Source organism: Cupressus sempervirens, chromosome 5 (assembly GCF_028749045.1).
Source record: "Cupressus sempervirens isolate cs-2001-9-10 chromosome 5, ASM2874904v1, whole genome shotgun sequence".
In the NCBI taxonomy this organism is placed as follows: domain Eukaryota; kingdom Viridiplantae; phylum Streptophyta; class Pinopsida; order Cupressales; family Cupressaceae; genus Cupressus; species Cupressus sempervirens.
Genome location: NC_143122.1, coordinates 845,301,536 through 845,319,548, shown reverse-complemented (window position 1 = coordinate 845,319,548; position 18,013 = coordinate 845,301,536). Strand labels below are relative to the sequence as shown.

At 32.3% G+C, this 18,013-nt stretch overlaps 1 protein-coding gene across 1 annotated transcript; it reads right to left on the bottom strand.

The window, feature by feature from the left end:
- Positions 1-2,379: 2,379 nt before the first annotated feature.
- Positions 2,380-10,049, bottom strand: LOC149558564 (L-type lectin-domain containing receptor kinase IX.1-like). The gene is made up of 6 exons (XM_089830927.1): positions 9,993-10,049; positions 7,894-8,075; positions 6,559-6,754; positions 6,223-6,471; positions 5,415-6,057; positions 2,380-2,660 (listed from the first exon to the last, which is right to left on the bottom strand). Exons 1-6 carry the CDS (start codon positions 10,047-10,049, stop codon positions 2,380-2,382), a joined length of 1,608 nt encoding a protein of 535 aa, XP_089687053.1.
- Between the last annotated feature and the right edge of the window lie 7,964 nt (positions 10,050-18,013).

Below are 18,013 nucleotides of genomic sequence, written 5' to 3'. Positions count from 1 at the left end.
CCTATGAACTATTACTATACTATTAAATAAAAGTAGATGGATTTGAGATTAGCTAATTATACTATTATAGGTTTTATCAACTACTATCATGATATTAAATAGTAGTAGAATAATTTAGATAAGCTCTTTATACATCATGAAGCAATTTAAATCTAATATTTTAAGGAATCTCTTTAATAAAAATAGGAGTTGTTTTTTTAAGAAATAGAAAATTGATTTGAAACCAATCCATTATATAGTTTATCAAACATCCAAGTTTAGATAAATAAACATAGATACACATGTACAATTATAATTAATTTATATATTTATAATGCATGATACATTAATTTTTATTAATGAGTAGTAATCTTTTTAATAGATAGATCATTTTTAATATATAAAATTTTAGATTAGACTATTTTTCATGTTATATTGATTGATCAATATTATTGTATTGTTGTTATGCATCTTTTGAGAATAGACTTATGGGAAAATAATTTTTTATTGCTTGATAATAAAAGAAAGTTTAAAATTATAGGTATCATTTAGTTATGTATTTTTAAAGAACAAAATCTATGAAACAATAATTCTTAAAAACTTTTTTAGAATAGAAACTACATGGTCTCTACCTTGTCTTGTGATGTATGTAAGAAGTAGGTCCTAGGCCTTGATATAATCTCTAACATTTTCTTCAAATTTTTTCAAATTTATAAATTTCAACCTTATATTAAAATAGATTAGAAAAGTTCAATTAGATCTATCAACTAAGTCTAAAAGATTAATACACATTTAAATGAAATGATGCATCAGGAAATTTAAATTTTATATTTAAGAATCTCTTTTAATTTTTATAAATTTTATTCTACATATAAATCTCAATTTTAACGTCTATCAAAATATGAAGAAAATAAAAAACAATATTTCATGAAATGTTATCTATTTTCTCCTTAATATTTGAAGTTAGGTTATACTATTAAATTTTTAAATCAAAGATTAGAACATTATATAAATAATATTAAGAAGATATAAGTTTTTTGTTAAAAGAAATTAAATGTGTAGAATTATGTCAATAAGAAAGAATCAAACAAATCTTCTTCTCTTTCAAATACCAATTTATTGCTATATATGCATAGCTTAATTCTTGTCATTTTGATACTGACCATTTTTTATCCTTACATTATTGATATTAGAAAAAAAATTAACTATGGATGCTCAACAAAATAATTCTAAGAACACTATCACAAGCCCACTTCTTCCAAATGACTTGCTGCAATCAAGCCAAATTGTTCAAACTTAATTGGACAGATTGGGAACAATCATTTCTGAGTCTTGTAAAAAAATTACAGATGAAATTCATAATGCGAGCTTTCATGTTCGAGGTGTCCAAGATTCTCAAATCTTGCAGATGGGACAATATACAAAGGAAATTCTTGACGCATGGAAGAAATCATTTGGGTTCTTTGAATTTATGAAAGACATTTGCTATGATGAAGAGCACATGGATGGCGAAAATAACCTTTTCCTCACTGATGAATTCCACATGTTTTTGCATCACTATAATGAAATCTAGGAGTCATATTATTTGACATTATCAATTTTTTTAATTAATTTGTCTGTTCAACTTATCAATTTTGATGAACGTATGTTATTTTTCCTTTGTCTTAAATAAATTTAGTATTATACATACAAGACTATTTGGTATTTAGTATATTTGTAGATCTTATCTACACAAAAAAGTTCCTCCTATATGTATTTGTGAATTGTTAAACTATTAATTAGAAATTAATAAATATCTATCTTATCTAAAGTGCAATGCCACTAAATTAATTTGATATTTTAAACCAATTTTATAAAAAATAATTTACTAAATCTAATATTTTTTTAATGTTTGGTTACAAATTTATTTCATAGAAATGAATAAATCAAGTATGAATTTCCAATCATATCAAGAAACAAGACAATACCAAATGGAGCAACAAAGAGCATACTAGAGAGAATACCAGAGAGAGTATCATAGACGACGATAAGAACAAATGACAAAAGCTGAAAGAGAAGAAGAAAGAAGAAGGAAAAATGAAGTCTGACGACTAAATGATGCTAGAAGAAGGGCAGGTTTGCTAATACAAGAATTGGAATTACAAAATAGGGATAGAATTACTCGTCAATGAACATTCGATGAAGTATCTCATTTTGAAACACAAGGGAGACATGAAGTTGATTTTTAATCAAGTGAGAGGTACAATCAAGCATTACCTGTATTTGTGGAAATGAGTCACCAGAATGAAAATTCAAGAACAACAGAGCATGTTCCTGAAACACCTCATCCTACAAGCCAAAATAGCTTAAATTTAGGTGGACAAGGCAACAGAGAAAATATACAAAACCCAACTGTATTTATTAAGGATAATTTCTATAGATCCTGAATGCAGTTTTGACAACAACTGGATAGCTTGAAAATGCCACAGATGTGTTATATTTGTCAGGAATGCTATCTACGAATGAAAGTGGTCCGTACATTAGAAGGTCCAGTATGCAATAGATGTTGACAAGAAAAAGGAAACAATTGTGTTCTTCAAGGCTGTGATCAATCGGCCGCCTTTTGCAGGGTATTTCTAGTGTAACCGCCCCAAAGCTGTACACGTCAGCTTCTAGACTGGTTTTCCCTGTTATGTAGCACTCTAGAGCAACATACCCCCGCGTGCCCGCGTATTGAAAATTTAAAAATAGTACACAGCTATATCAAAAAATAAATAGAAACATATACACAAAAAGAACTCAGAAAATGAAACTATTTTATTCACTCATAAATCTCTGTGATACACCTTTTACATTAGCTATGAGGTTCTATTTATAGAAGCCTTTAGATCATTCTAGATTAAAAATTTAGTTGTAACTTGCTTTCATCTTGGGCAGAAGATTCTGGTTTGATGGACAGCACTGAAGTTATCTACCGACCATTCTATATCTATTTTCCATTGAAGGAGGATTTGTTTCAACTATTTGAAAGAAATAGGGAATGCAATAACTGCTCATTCAATTTGTAACAAACCATATTATGTGGTGGTAGAATAGGTCTATCCAACACCCTCTCTTAATTTTTGGCACTAAAGATAATGTGGGAGAAGTTACAATAAGAAATTTAGATAAGATATGTACTGGCATTGAGCCTTGTTAGGTACCCATTTACAATATTAAAAGAAATTTGGCTCCTCTTTTCACTATCAATTTGTTCCATGTGTCATTATGATGTGGATTTTTAACCGGTTGACCCATAACCATTTGAGATTTGCCCCAACTAATGAAATTGATTTTACTTTTGGATTTCTCACCCAAACAAGTGGTTTTGGCTTACCAAAAACCTTTGTAAAAAAAAAGCCTTAGGTTTTGCACCCAAACAAGTGGTTTTAGCTTATCACAAACTCTTCAAAAAAAAAATGCTTTAGGATCCTAAATAAGTGATTTCAGATTACCACAAACCTTTCAAACAAATTTATCACCTAAACAAATGGTTTTAGATTACCAAAAACCCTTGGAGCACTTAAAAAATCTCACTTTTCATGGATGACTTGCTAGATGATGATTCTGATTTGCAAGATCCATTTCTTGAGAGTTGACACTTTGATATGTTTTGATTATTCTTCACACTCGAACATTTGTATTTAAACAAAAATTTTATCATACCTGTGATATTTTTCCAACTTGATCCATAACTCCAACCAACGTCCATTTTGAAGCATTTCTCCATAGAACTATTTTTACATTCTCTGTTCCAACATGTCTTTTCACAATGACTTTTTAATCCACAAAAAAATACATGGATGTAGATACCAACACTTGTCTTTCGTGTGCCCTTTCCTATTACAATTTGAACATTGCATATATTTTTTACATTGAAAAAATTTGATTGAATCCATAAAATCATTTCTTTCATCTCTCATATATCCTAGTCCTTCATACTTTGATCTCATTATTGGCTCAATAGGCTCTATGATTCCTTGTTGATGTTTTCCCAATCCGTTACCTTTGTAACCCATTTTCTTCATTATATTCCATCCAACATTCTTATTATCACAACTGATAGTATTTGATGCCACATTTTCATATTCTTTACCACAAACAACCTCAACGAAGTCACACTTTTCTAGTGGTGAATTCAAATCATCTGTACTACATGAAACATCACATATTGATTTTTCTTTCATACATGCATTTCTTTCAATGATGGATTGATTCAATTCATACTTTAACAAATCATTTTCTTCTTTTACTTTCTTCATTTTTTCCTCTAATTCATCCTTTAACAAGTAATTCTCTTCTTTTACTTTCATCATTTCCTCTTCTAATTCATCATTTCTTTTCTTAACATTGTCCAAGAACTTTAATTTTTTCTCTAGCTTTCCATTTGCATCTATATAGTCATTAATTTGATTTAAAAAGTTGCATCTTTCTAGATTCATTTCATTTCGTAACTGTGTAAGTTCTTTTTGCAAACAATTCTTCTCACAAACTAAGTCTCCATTTTCTTTGTCACATTTATTAATTCTTTTTCTAAAATGTCTATCTCAGAAATTAAATTTGCATTTTCCTTCAACACTCTTTTACCTTGCTTCCCCATTGCTTTTAATCCACAAATAACACTTTTTTTGGAATTAACTTGGCATTTTATTAGATTTCACAATCATAGTGACAACTTTAGATTTCTTCATCTATGCCTTTAAGAATTCAAATGAAAGATTATTGAACATAATCACCATCTCAACAATATCACACCAAATTCTTATGACTTTTTCTCTACATTGATCAAATATATAATTTTACCTCCAAAAATCTCATTCTTCTCTTAATGTAGCAATGGACAAAATGCAAGCAGCCCTTCTCTTGAGTAATCTTTTACCGAACATTTTTATTCTCCTTTAGACAGCAACTTTAAAAATTAAAACAATCTATTCCACTGTCCATCTTTGCTTTCCATACACTCAAAGATTTCTTTGATGCTCCTCAATCACATTATAATCTGCAATAGAAAAATTTCACACAAAAAAATTCTGCCACAGCCCAAGTGTTAATAAAGCTCTGATACCATATTGAAAATTTAAAAATAGTACACAGCTATATCAAAAAATAAATAGAAACATATACACAAAAAGAACTCAGAAAATGAAACTATTTTATTCACTCATAAATCTCTGTGATACACCTTTTACATTAGCTGGGAGGTTCTATTTATAGAAGCCTTTAGATCATTCTAGATTCAAAATTCAGTTTTAACTTGCTTTCATTGTGGGTAGAAGATTCTTGTTTGATGGACAGCACTGAAGTTATCTACCGACCATTCTATATCTATTTTCCATTGAAGGAGGATTTGTTTCAACTGTTTGAAAGAAATAAGGAATGCAATAACTAGTCATTCAATTTGTAACAAACCACATTACGTGGTGGTAGAATAGGTCTATCCAACACCGCCATCATGGTCATATGGGAAGCCTCCTGGTCACGTTCTATCAGCCTTGCCAAACCAAAATCACCCAATTTGGCATTGAAATCAGAATCCAACATTACGTTGCTTGCCTTCACGTCCCGATGAACAACAGGCTGGTCCCACTCTTCATGGAGATAAATAAGAGCAGAGGCAATGTCACAGGTGATACTATATCTTCGGCTCCAATCGAGCGTATCCTCCTCTTCCCAAAAAATGTGTTTATCTAGACTCCCATTTGGTAAGTACTCGTAGACCAGAAGTAACTCTCCCTTTTCGTGGCACCATCCTAAAAGCCACACAAGATTACGGTGTCTCAACCTGCTGATTGTTTGAACTTCAGAGACATACTCCTTTCTTCCTTGTCGCGATCCTTGAGCTATTCTTTTCACAGCCAGCGCCTCCCCGGTGCCAGGCAGGATTCCTTTGTAAACATTGCCGAAGCCGCCTTGTCCAAGCTTTTCTTTCTCAAAAAAATTTCTTGTCGTGGCATTGAGCTCGGCGTAGGAAAAGCTTTGGGGGCCATGAGAACAACATTCATCCAGATCTGGATCGCTCTCTTCCCTAGCCTTACCTTCTCTTCCCCTTTTTCTAAAATACTACCACCAGCGAACAACTATGAAGCCACATAGGACCACAACAACAAAGAACATGCATATCAAATAAACTTTCATAGAAAATCTGTTTGCATTGCCATTTCTAATTAATTCACCAGGAGGTCTGACTTCCCATGAATATTCAAAAGTAAAATTCCAAACTTTTACGGTGTGCGTCACTTTGTACTCTCCAGTGGCAGCCGAGAAGCCAATCTTGATGTACTCTGGTAGACAGTTGCTCAGATCTATTGTGTGGTTAAATAGAGGGATTTTGGGTTTAGATGAATTATACCAGAGAAAGAAGTGCAGAACCTTTTCTACACCGTCATAATCTACCCAAGCATCCCATGTCACGTTTGTGAGATTTTGGTGTGTAGAGCGATTGAATAGACTGGATGTATTGAGCGGAAAAATGAACTTCGAGAAAATGCTATTGACGTCAATCCCAACATGATTGTCATCAGGATCCCAATCGTTGTTTTATGTATAAAACTCCACAACAACCATCTGATAAGATGATTGTTTAAAGCTTTCCTCATTAAACAAGCCAAGAAATCCACCATAAGCGTCCTCTGGTGGTTCCAGTTCGAATGGTGCCATGACGAGCACAAGTCCAACTCCATGATTATCGTATATTTCATTGTTCAGATCAATATTGAATTGAAAGTAAGTTGAAAAATTGGCCAGAGCCCCAGTAGACCTATTCCATAGCGAAATACGGTCAGTATAATACGCCCAACTGGAACTTTTCTTAAGGTTCCCTAATGCTTCATTTCATGTAAGCTGTAGGGCTCCTTGATTACTCTCTTGATATGTGGCATCATTTTTCCTTTCTATACCTGTTATAGGAGGGAAGCTAAAAGTAATGTTTCCTGCATGCGATGATAATAGGAAAAGAGTAACATAGGTTAAGAAAAGGAAGGCCCATGTGATAAAAATAAGAGATCTAAGAATTACTAAGATCTAAAATAAGCACAAATACTTGGCAATGGAAGAAACAAAAATAAACACTTAAGAAAGAAGCAAATTTTATTCATCAAACTGATTTCATACAACCTATGCAATGGCCTCTATATATAGAGAGCCTATGAGATGAGGGCATTAATAGAAGATGTTTCTAGAGGATAAGTGGATAATGCTAAATGATCTAGTATCATGGAGGACATTCATATCTTCTTAGGATAATGTTGTATGACCTAGTTTCATGGAGGACATTCCTATCTTGTTACCAATTTAATAGGAAATGTGTGGCATACTTGTTGTTTGGTTATAATAGCATGACTGTTGACTATTTCTAACATCCTCCCTTAATTTCTACCACTAATGATAATGTATGGGAGAAATTACAATAAAAAATATAGATAGGATAGGTCCCGACATTAAGCCTTGTTAGGTACCTATTTACAAAAAATGAAAGAGAGGGGAACATGACATGACTATCCCCCCTTAATGTTCACCTCAATCATGCCGAGCATGCCTCATAGTTTCAAAAATTTGGCCTCAAGCATACTCTTAGTAAATATATCTGCTGCTTGGTCTTCACTTGGACAAAAGAGAAGATTAACAAAATTTTCTTGAACAAGATCCAGAATATAGTGAACATCAATCTCAATGTGTTTTGTTTTAGCATGAATAACAAGACTATTTGCAACTTGGATAGCACTTTGATTATCACAATACAAAAGAGTAGCTGAATTTTGTGCAAAACCAAGCTCAAATAAAAGGTTGCGAATCCAAACTACTTCCTTTCCATCTTCTTTTGTTGCTCTATATTCTGCTTCACATGAGGACAATGATGTAGTAGTTTTTTTTTTGCTGCTCCATGTAATTGGACCTGACCCAAGCTGAAAAATATAACCACCAATAGATTTCCTATCATCTATGTCACCTCCCCAGTCTGAATCTGTGAAGCCATTTAAAGAAATTGAAGACTTGTAACTATAATGAATGCCATAGTAAATGGTGCCATGAATGTATCGTAAAATTCTTTTTGCAGCCAACCAATGAGTTTCTTTTGGTTCCTGCATAAATCTAGATACCAAATTGACTGCAAAACAAATGTTTGGTCTAGACTGTGTTAGATAAACCAAGCTACCAACAAGCTTTCTATATAAAGTAGCATCCACCTTCTTGTAAATACATTCTTTAGTAAGCTTAATTCCAGATTCAAAAGGAGTAGGGGCTGGCTTACATTCAAGCATGTTAAATTTATCTAAAAGATCCAAAGCATATTTTTCTTGAGAGATAAATAATCCATCATGAAGTCTACTAATTTGCAAGCCAAGAAAATAATTCAGTTCACCCAAATCACTCATATGAAATGCCCCTTTAAGATCTGATTTGATATCACTAATTAATCCTCATCAATGTAGTCTCCATTTCCTCCTAAAATATCTGAAAAATGAGAAGCATTTGTTGTTCTAGAGTGAGAAGGAGTGGCTATAAGTTGTGAATGCTCATCAAACTTCACATCTCTACTAACAAAGACCTTGTTTATTGTCAAATCATATAACCTATAAGCCTTTGATTCTTCACTATAACCCATAAAGAAACATTTATGACTCTATGGTTCTAACTTTTCCCTTTGTGCATCAGGAATGTGTGCCCAAGCAATACACCCAAATACTTTAAAATATCCAATGTGAGGTTTCTTACCACTCCATACTTCTTCAGTGGTGATATTTGTGAGAGCTTTAGTGGGGATTCTATTTATAATATGTGCAACACAAGAAATAGCCAAACCCCAAAATTTATTATGCAAACTTTTAAAATGCAACATACAACGACCCATTTGTAAAAGAGTTCTATTCATTCGTTCAGCCACCCATTTTGTTGAGGAGTATAAGGAACTGTTCTTTGCACCTTAATACCATAATTTTCACAAAATGAATTAAAAGCATAATTGCAATATTCACCCCCATTATCTGTCCTTAAACATTTAATTGTTTTGCCACTTTGATTTTCAACTAATGCCTTAAACTTTTGAAATACTTCAAACACTTCTTTTTTTCTTTCAAGAAAATAAACCCATAGTCTCCTACTATAATCATCAATAAAAGTGAGAAGGTACCTAGCACCTGAAAGTGAAGTATATCCTGGTTCACATTAATCACTATGAATAAGTTGCAATGGATGATTAGCTCTCCATGCTTTACCTGAATCAAAAGGATCTCGATGATGTTTTCCTAACACACATCCTTCACACACACCTTCACAAGCTGAAATTTTTGTTAATCCTCTAATCATATCCATTCTAACCATATCTTGTAATTTTCTATAATTTAAATGTCCAAGTCTAGCATGCCAAAGTTGTGACATATAACCAGTCTGAGCAATAAAAGCATGAGAGAGTGTATATTTATCATCAAGAAACCCCACAAATTTAAATAGATTATCTTCATGATCAACTCTACCAATAGCAATTATATTGCTTGGGTCTTTTCTATCTCTAACAATAACTTGATCAACATTGAAAACAAACTCATATCCAGCTTGAACTACTTTGTATACTGAAATAAGATTCACCCCCAATCCTTTAACCAATAAAACATTTTTCAAAGACCCATGTGTTATATTAACAGTACCTGTTCCTAAAATTGGAAGTTTCATTTTATTGCGAATAGAAATTTCTTGATCTAAATTCTTCCCTTCATAAAAATCAATAAACAAAGATCTATCCCCAGTCATGTGAGATGATGCCCCTGAATCTAAAATCCATTCTTTATTAGAATCTGAAGCAAAGTATCCCCCTTTAACACTAGATTTACTTTTGGGTGTAGCAATTACCTCCTCATTTGATTTCCCTTGCCTTTTTAAAGAGATAGCTACGAAACTATGATTATCCTTCTTTCCATCCTTAAACCTTTCTTTCTTGGGCTTATATTGCTGTCTTTCATTGTCCCTCTTCTTCAAACAAAACTTCTCCATGTGATTCTCACCTCCACAATACCTGCAAATAAAAGGCTTTCTTCCAGCTTGCTTTTCTGCACCGTCATTTCTAGAAAAATGATTAGAACCTTCATGATTTCGAAATTTATTATTTCCTTTCCAATTATTTTTTCCATCATTTCTAAAGAATTTACTTTTGGTTGTATATGCATGATTCTTTTTAATATGCCCTTCTTTAATAAGTTGAACTTCTTCATCTAAAACAGATTTGCAAAATTGATCAAAAGTTTGTTGGGGGGTTATTGGGATTTAGTTGAAGAACCTTTTTTGTTGATTCCTTAAAAACTTCATATGGCTGGGGAAGATTACTTTCAACCATTGCAATCAACTGAAAATCCTTTTTTGCATATTCAGCACCTTTTTTTTTTAGCTGAGTATTTAAAAAAGTAACTTCATTGAAGTAATCAGACACTTTTTCAAAATAAGATGGATCTAAATTCATCAATTTTTCTTCTATACTAAACGTGCTAGCCATGTTTGCATCTTTATAATCTCTTTCTAAGGTCTCCCACAACTCTATTGGGTTATCAATATCAACAAATCTTCTATTTAGATTGGGGCTCAAAGCTTTACCAATAATATCTCTAGCTTCCTCCAACTTACATTTCCACAACTCCTTTCATTTATCAGTTTTTTGAGGTTCCCCAATTTTTTTATTTACTATCCTCCATAAAGCATTCTCTCTTAGAGAATTCTTGACTGCAATCTTCCAATCTACAAAACCACTTCCATCAAAGATAGGCAAAACTTCATTTGAAGAACCCATGTTAGCAAAAAGATCAAGTTCAAAAAAATCTAGCAATACTCTAGTAGCATAACAGCCTTGCAACCAAATATCACTCCAAAAAAAATCAGCCCTACAAACAAACCATTTTCAGCAAACTATTTGCCTATAGCAAAACCCTCTAGCAATATTTCTAGCTGAATTTCTAAATAAATCTCCAGCTGAACTTGGCTAAACCTTGCTCTGATACCATGATAAAAATAAGAGATCTAAGATTTACTAAGATCTGAAATAAGCACAAATACTTGGCAATGGAAAAAATAAAAATAAACACTTAAGAGAGAAGCAAATTTTATTCATCAAATTGATTTCATACAACCTACGTAATGGCCTCTATATATAGAGAGCCTATGAGATGAGGGCATTAATAGAAGATGTTTCCAGAGGATAAGTGGATAATGATAAATGACCTAGTATCATGGAGGACATTCATATCTTCTTAGGATAATGTTGTATGACCTAGTTTCATGGAGGACATTCCTATCTTGTTACCAATTTAATAGGAAATGTGTGGCATACTTGTTGTTTTGTTATAACAGCATGACTATTGACTATTTCTAACACCGTGTAGGGTGAGTGAATTTAGCCATCCTAATATGTGATTTAGAGGGTCTCTGAGGGTAATTTGTTAGCAATTATATTTTGTAGTGCCTTTCATAGGAAGAAGGCTATTGCAATTCTTCGGCCGATTCCATTTCGAGATAGGAATGAACACATAGGCCTCTCTCTTCATTATTATCTTACAGGATTAGGACCTGTAGATTCATTAGTCAGGATGGACCTTCGATGGCCGAAAGGTTTCATCGAGCTCTTCGTGGACGTAGGGATCAGAGCCCAAGAAAACTCTTTTTGATATCAAGCAACGTATAATTCTTGGTGGAAATCTTTGTGGATATTCTAATGAAGTACAAACTAATTGTGAAATACATGGGCTTTTCGTTTGATATTCCATTTCAATCTTTATGAAGGCAAGTGGGCATGGTGCACAAGACGGTGGATAGCATATAAGTCGAGTTGTTTCTACAAAATGTTAAATGCCTTGTTAGTTTGTTCTCTAGATAACAAACTAATTTTATGATTCGACATTTCTTGCAGTTGGTCAGATGATTCCATTTTGGCCTACCAACGAACTCATAAGAAGAGCAATAGAATGGAGAGATTGTAGACTTAAGCGAGTTACTATAAGATCATCTATGCTTTTCAGTGAAATAAAAAAATCTAGAATAGGAAGGTTGATGAGCTCCTCAACAAAAAAAAAAAAGAATATAATATAGCTTGCATTCATGAAGCTACTAAAAATTTACCATGATGGAAGCACAAATGAGCCTCTTGGAATAGGAAAGGTTCATGCTACAGGACACTAGGGATGAAACTACAGTTGTTTCACTAGCAACATCTAAGCTAGGATCCTACCTATCAATTTTATATGTAGTTCTAATAGCATCCATATTCCCTAGCCTCTAAAGACATTTATGGTCATTGTAGGGATCATCGGCTTGCATAATTTAAGGCAAGTCTCAATAATGTATCTACCCACTTGAGATAGAGATAGTGATTCATGACTACAAGCATTCACATAGTTTAAACTTTATACCTAACCAAATATAGTGCTTGGGTGAGCAGTAGTCTTGAGAAGATATTTTATGGCCCTAGCATATGGAAGTCTTTTCATTGGAGAGCTCAGTACCATGAATCTAAAAAATTCTAAATAGCTCCAAGAGAGCATTGAGCTATTTAAGTTAAAATTGGGCATAGATTATTGAGCTAGAAGAGGAGACATTCTTGGGAACTAGGGCTTGAAATAACTTTGAAAGTTGGTTGACGGGGTTAATGGGGTGTGATGGAAGGATTGTGATACTTAGACACTATTTTTTCTTGATAGATCAGAATAAGCTTGGGTCAGTGCTATTTCTCTTTGATTAGGAATGCCGTGAGGAATATTTATCACATCTCTCCTTAAGGAATGATGGTCTCCCATGTAATGAGAAGCTCCATGGTGAAAATTGAATTATTCTATTTAAATAGAAATATATGAGAAAAGAATAGACTCACTGAAAGAAATGTTGGAAGATTAAGGAATCATTGGTTTTTCCTATATTCTAAAAAAAAATTAAGTGGAAAGAAAATTTAAACTTATTTGCATAAGAAATAATCGCAAGTCAAGGTCCTCCTAAATGATCTACAGAAAGTTTACTTAGACCTTGTGAAATCTAGTTGGAAACTATTAGTATTTAAACATTAAACCAAATTTACCCTTTTTTTATTGACCAACCACTAGTTATGAAAATAAGAGGAAAGGTCAAAGAACCATACAATGTGGTTTGAGATTTGTCTCACACTTTATTCATGTGATAATTCTATAAGAGGTTCTTGTTGCAACCACATGTACCATGTGCTTCCCTTCAACATATTAAAGCCAAGTCAAGTAATGACCAAACTTTGTGTCAAGAGTTTGTCTTACCATTGGCTTGAACAATATGGTATTCATGCTTTCAATAATGATTATGACACAAAATGTGAATGGGATATAAGTAAAATGCATAAATGTTAATAGCATTTAATGTATTCATTCTAAAATTCAGTAGTTGACCTTCCAACAAATGGTGCAAAAATGCTACTGCAAAATTGGTCTACAACCAAGCTTTAAACTTGGATATCCAAATAAAAAAAGCCATCATAGTAGCTAAAACTTCAAAAAGAATGAAATTCAAGGAAGTAATTGTCATAGCTTGATTCAATACAACCAAAAATTTGCAAAAGAAGTAGTCATCAATAATTATATATAGTTACAAAATAATAAGAATTGATTTTAGATGGTTTGAGTGTTAAAGTCAATTTTTTCAGTTTCTCTTAGTTGACTGTATAGGTTATGCTAAGCATACCAAGGTTATCATGCTATATTTTTTTTCAATGTATTTGGACTCCAAGTTTATAAAATATGAATTTTTGGATCTTAATTTAATTCCTAATCCAAGCTTGCTATTATGGAAATGATTGTTTGATTCCGTTTTTTTTTAGAAAGTCTTCCATTGAACTTTCTTGTGTCATAACTTTGTCGACAATGTGTTGGTCTAGGTATTCTCTGTTGAAATCTCTTGTGTCATGCTTTTTTGGGCAATACAATGATCCAAGCATTCTATGCTCATTCTCCAAATCTTTCTTAGCAATTGATGTCTTTTCTACCTCATCTTCAGAATTTTTTGTGTCACTTTAATATGTCCAAACTTAAGAATGATATAAGTAACATGAAAAATAGTAAAATCTAAAATTTTATATATTAAAATTGATCTATCTATTAAAAATATTACTACTCATTAATAAAAGTTAAAAATTAAAACATATAATTATAAAAATTGCAAACAATTACCATTATTACTGTTATTTTAAAATAGCTTTGTAATGTTATTTTAATAATAGATAGAGGAATATAATCACTGATTCAAATAGTCTAATGAAGGAGTCAGATTAATTAATACTATAATATCTAAATTCTAAAAATCTAATATTTTGAATGAAGAGAAAGAAATAGAAAGAAATATGCAATTGAGTAGAATTTCTAATATAACAAAGTCTCTAAGAAAATTTAAGAAAACTATACACATTTCAAAATAGGAAAAATCTACACAATAAAAGTTTCTAAAATCAAAGAAATACAAATCTACAATGTTTCTAATTGAGAATAATTTCTATTCTATCAAAGTTTCTAAGAAAAATTAAGGAAATTATAGAGCTTTGAAAATAAGAAAAAAAAACACAATAAAAGTTTCAAAAATAGAAGAAATCAAAACACATAAACATACATACTCAGAATAATGAAATTATAGAGCTTTGAAAATAAGAAAAAAAAACACAATAAAAGTTTCAAAAATAGAAGAAATCAAAACACATAAACATACATACTCAGAATAATGATCCTAATATGTGAGTGAATTTAGTTTAGCAACACAGGTTAAGAAAAGGCAGGCCCATGTAGGGTGAGTGAATTTAGCCATCCTAATATGTGATTTAGAGGGTCTATGAGGGTAATTTGTTAGCAATTATATTTTGTAGTGCCTTTCATAGGAAGAAGGCTATTACAATTGTTCAACCGATTCCATTTTGAGATAGGAATGAACACATAGGCCTCTCTCTTCATTATTATCTTACAGGATTAGGACCTGCCCATTCGTTAGTCGGGATGGACCTTCGATGGCCCGCAGGTTTCATCGAGCTCTTCCTGGATGTAGGGATCAGAGCCCAAGAAAACTCTTTCTGATATCAAGCAACGTATATTTCTTGGTGGAAATCCTTGTGGATATTCTAACGAAGTACAAACTAATTGTGAAATACACGGGATTCTCGTTTGATATTCCATTTCAATCTTTATGAAGGCAGGCGAGCATGGTGGACAAAACGGTGGATAGCATATAAGTGGAGTTGTTTCTACAAAATGTTAAATGCCTCGTTAGTTTGTTCTCTCTAGATAACTAACTGATTTTATGATTCGGCATTTCCTAGAAAACACATAGAAGTTAAGCATTTCTTGCAGTTGGTCGGGTGATTCCATTTTGGCCTACCAACGAACAAATAGGCCTCTTCGTGTTGCGTTAAATTTCATTATTGTTTTGTGACGGATAAGCATCGAGGTCTTCATTGACGTTGATTTATCATGAAGAGCATGCAAGAGAAATATTTTCGATGTCATCCGCTACAGAATTTTCGATGTCATCCGCTAAAGAAACACATCGAATACGTTGAAATTCTCAGCGGTTCTTGTTGCAACGTTCCGCAAGTTTAGTCTTTTCAAGGCGAATAGGCATGGCCAACAAAATGTCGGATATCATAAACGTCCAATTTTCCGTATAACATCGTGAGTTTGTTTTCTCTAATATTATGATCCGGAATTTCCTAGAAAACAAGAGCACTTAAAGGAGCTGAGGTCACTCTCTTTTGATCAAAATGGAAGATGAATCTTTTTTTAAAAGATTAGGACATTGTGTGATCACTACAACATGAAGGGGGGTTTTAAGATAATATTGGAGATAATTTTTGAGTAAATTATTGTAAATGGAGACAAAAAAAAAGTTGTGTATTTTCTTAAGTATTGTCTTTAAGTGAGTGTCTTAGACTATTGTCTTAGAAAGACAATAAGGAACAACACTATTATTGTGTCTTAGAGATGATTTTAATTTTTTCTTATAGAAACGTCTTTAATCTCTCTTATTTTCTTCTTGAAAATAGTTAGAGAAAAGATGGTATCAAAATAATAAGTTCTATATATATATAAATATACATATATATATATATACATATATATATATATATATATATATATATATATATATATATATATATATATATAGTGCAATGTAATTAATTAATTCATGTTAAGGCATGATGGATTTGAACCACCATCCCTTTCTTGTAATGAAGGGGCTCATCCATTGAGCTAGCACCTTTTAAAATAAGGAAAAATAATAGTCTAAGGTTTTACAAATAAGAGATACAAGAAGGGAGCAAGGCACACTGATTCAATGAGTAGGAACATTGATGATGACTTGAGACTTTCATGTGGATAGATGTTTATAGGCTTTGGTAGCTTTACATCTCGCACTCAAGATTGCATACTCATCAAATAGATGTTGAAACAAATTAGATGGAACTTAAACTTGTTTTAATTGTAAACTTTAATACATGGTTTCAAATGTTGCTTAAAAGGCTAAAGCTTTTGATAGTTTTAAAAGAACTAAACTCTAATTAAAAAGCCTTTACAAGTATGTTCTCTACATGTGCCGACTTGAGGCTTTGGAAATGGGTATGCACATACAACAACAGAGAAAGATTTTAGCTACAATTGACCTCATGCACATGTACACCTAATGTGGAAGTAAACACAGGCATGACAAGTATTTTTCATCACCACATATGCCAAGACTGAAAGCCTTTAAAAGTAACTAATTTATTGAATCAATTTTAGATTGTTTCCCAAGAAGACCATTAAACTCAAATTCTAAACACAAAAATATACATCAAGTAGAAGTTGAATTTCCATAGGGAAGATGATGGAAGAAATTTTTTAAGAACTTAAAAACAAGCCAAATTGAGTGTAATAAAATAGGGGAGTGCATTGGAAATTAGGTAGGCTATTGTGAACAAGAAAGAGAAGTGGGGTTGTGGGGTAATGATAGGGAGATGTGAAGAGGAAGAAAATAGGGAAGAAGGGTGCAGTAAGGGTGTAGGAAGAAAATATCCATTATAATATAATTTTTTTGTTGCGAGTTGAATAAAATCTCACTGGATGCACAAGGCCTTCAAAGTAAGAGCAGTTTATACCGAATACTTGTTGGTTTAAGTCGAGCATTGTCATTCCTATTTGAAGGAGGATGCATCTGAATAGTTTTGACAAGCTATAAACACTAGTTTTAGGTTTTTGGATTTCTATCACAACAGTAGAATCCATTCAGTCGGATAAAGTAATTTTTATCCAACCTAGTGTGTATTTAGTTCTAGAAGTTGATGTTCCAGGAATAGTAGATAGATATAGTTATTAGCATGTGATAATTGTTTACTGAACCACCCATGTATATTGTCTAATTCATGAGCTCAGAAACTCTAGCCATTTTCTTGAATGTAAATCAAATAGTTTACACTTTTTAATACTTTATATATCCACCCAGCTCCACAATAGTTCATCCTAAGAGATCACCCAAGAAAATCAATTCAACTAATATTCCGTTGTACTATAATCTAATAACATACCATATTTATTTACTTTTACCTCTAACTCATAAGAAGAGCAATAGAATGGAGAGATTGTAGACTTAAGCGAGTTACTATAAGATCATCTATGCTTTTCAATGAAATAAAAAAGTCTAGAATAGGAAGGTTGATGAGATCCTCAACAAAAAAAATAGAAAATAATATAGCTTGCATTCATGAAGCTACTAAAAATTTACCATGATGGAAGCACAAATGTACCTCTTGGAATAGGAAGGGTTCATGCTACATAACACTAGGGATGAAACTACAATTGTTTCACTAGCAACATCTAAGCTAGGATCTTGCCTATCAATTTATTATGTAGTTCTAATAGCATCCATATTCCCTAGCCTCTACAGACATTTATGGTCATTGTAGGGTTCACCGGCTTGCATAATTTAAGGCAAGTCTCAATAATGTATATACCCACTTGAGATAGAGGTAGTGATTCGTGACTAAAAGATTTCACACAGTTTAAACTTTATACCT

Bases quoted from the DNA above. Each gene is read 5' to 3' on its own strand.
- LOC149558564 (XM_089830927.1), bottom strand. From the start codon at position 10,049: ATGACGGTGCAGAAAAGCAAGCTGGAAGAAAGCCTTTTATTTGCAGGT. The intron at 8,076-9,992 runs GTGAGAATCACA...AGATTTATGCAG, and splicing joins TATTTGCAGGTATTGTGGAG to GAACCAAAAGAAACTCATTG. The intron at 6,058-6,222 runs GTAAAAGTTTGG...CGCTGGTGGTAG, and splicing joins AGTACAAAGTGACGCACACC to TATTTTAGAAAAAGGGGAAG.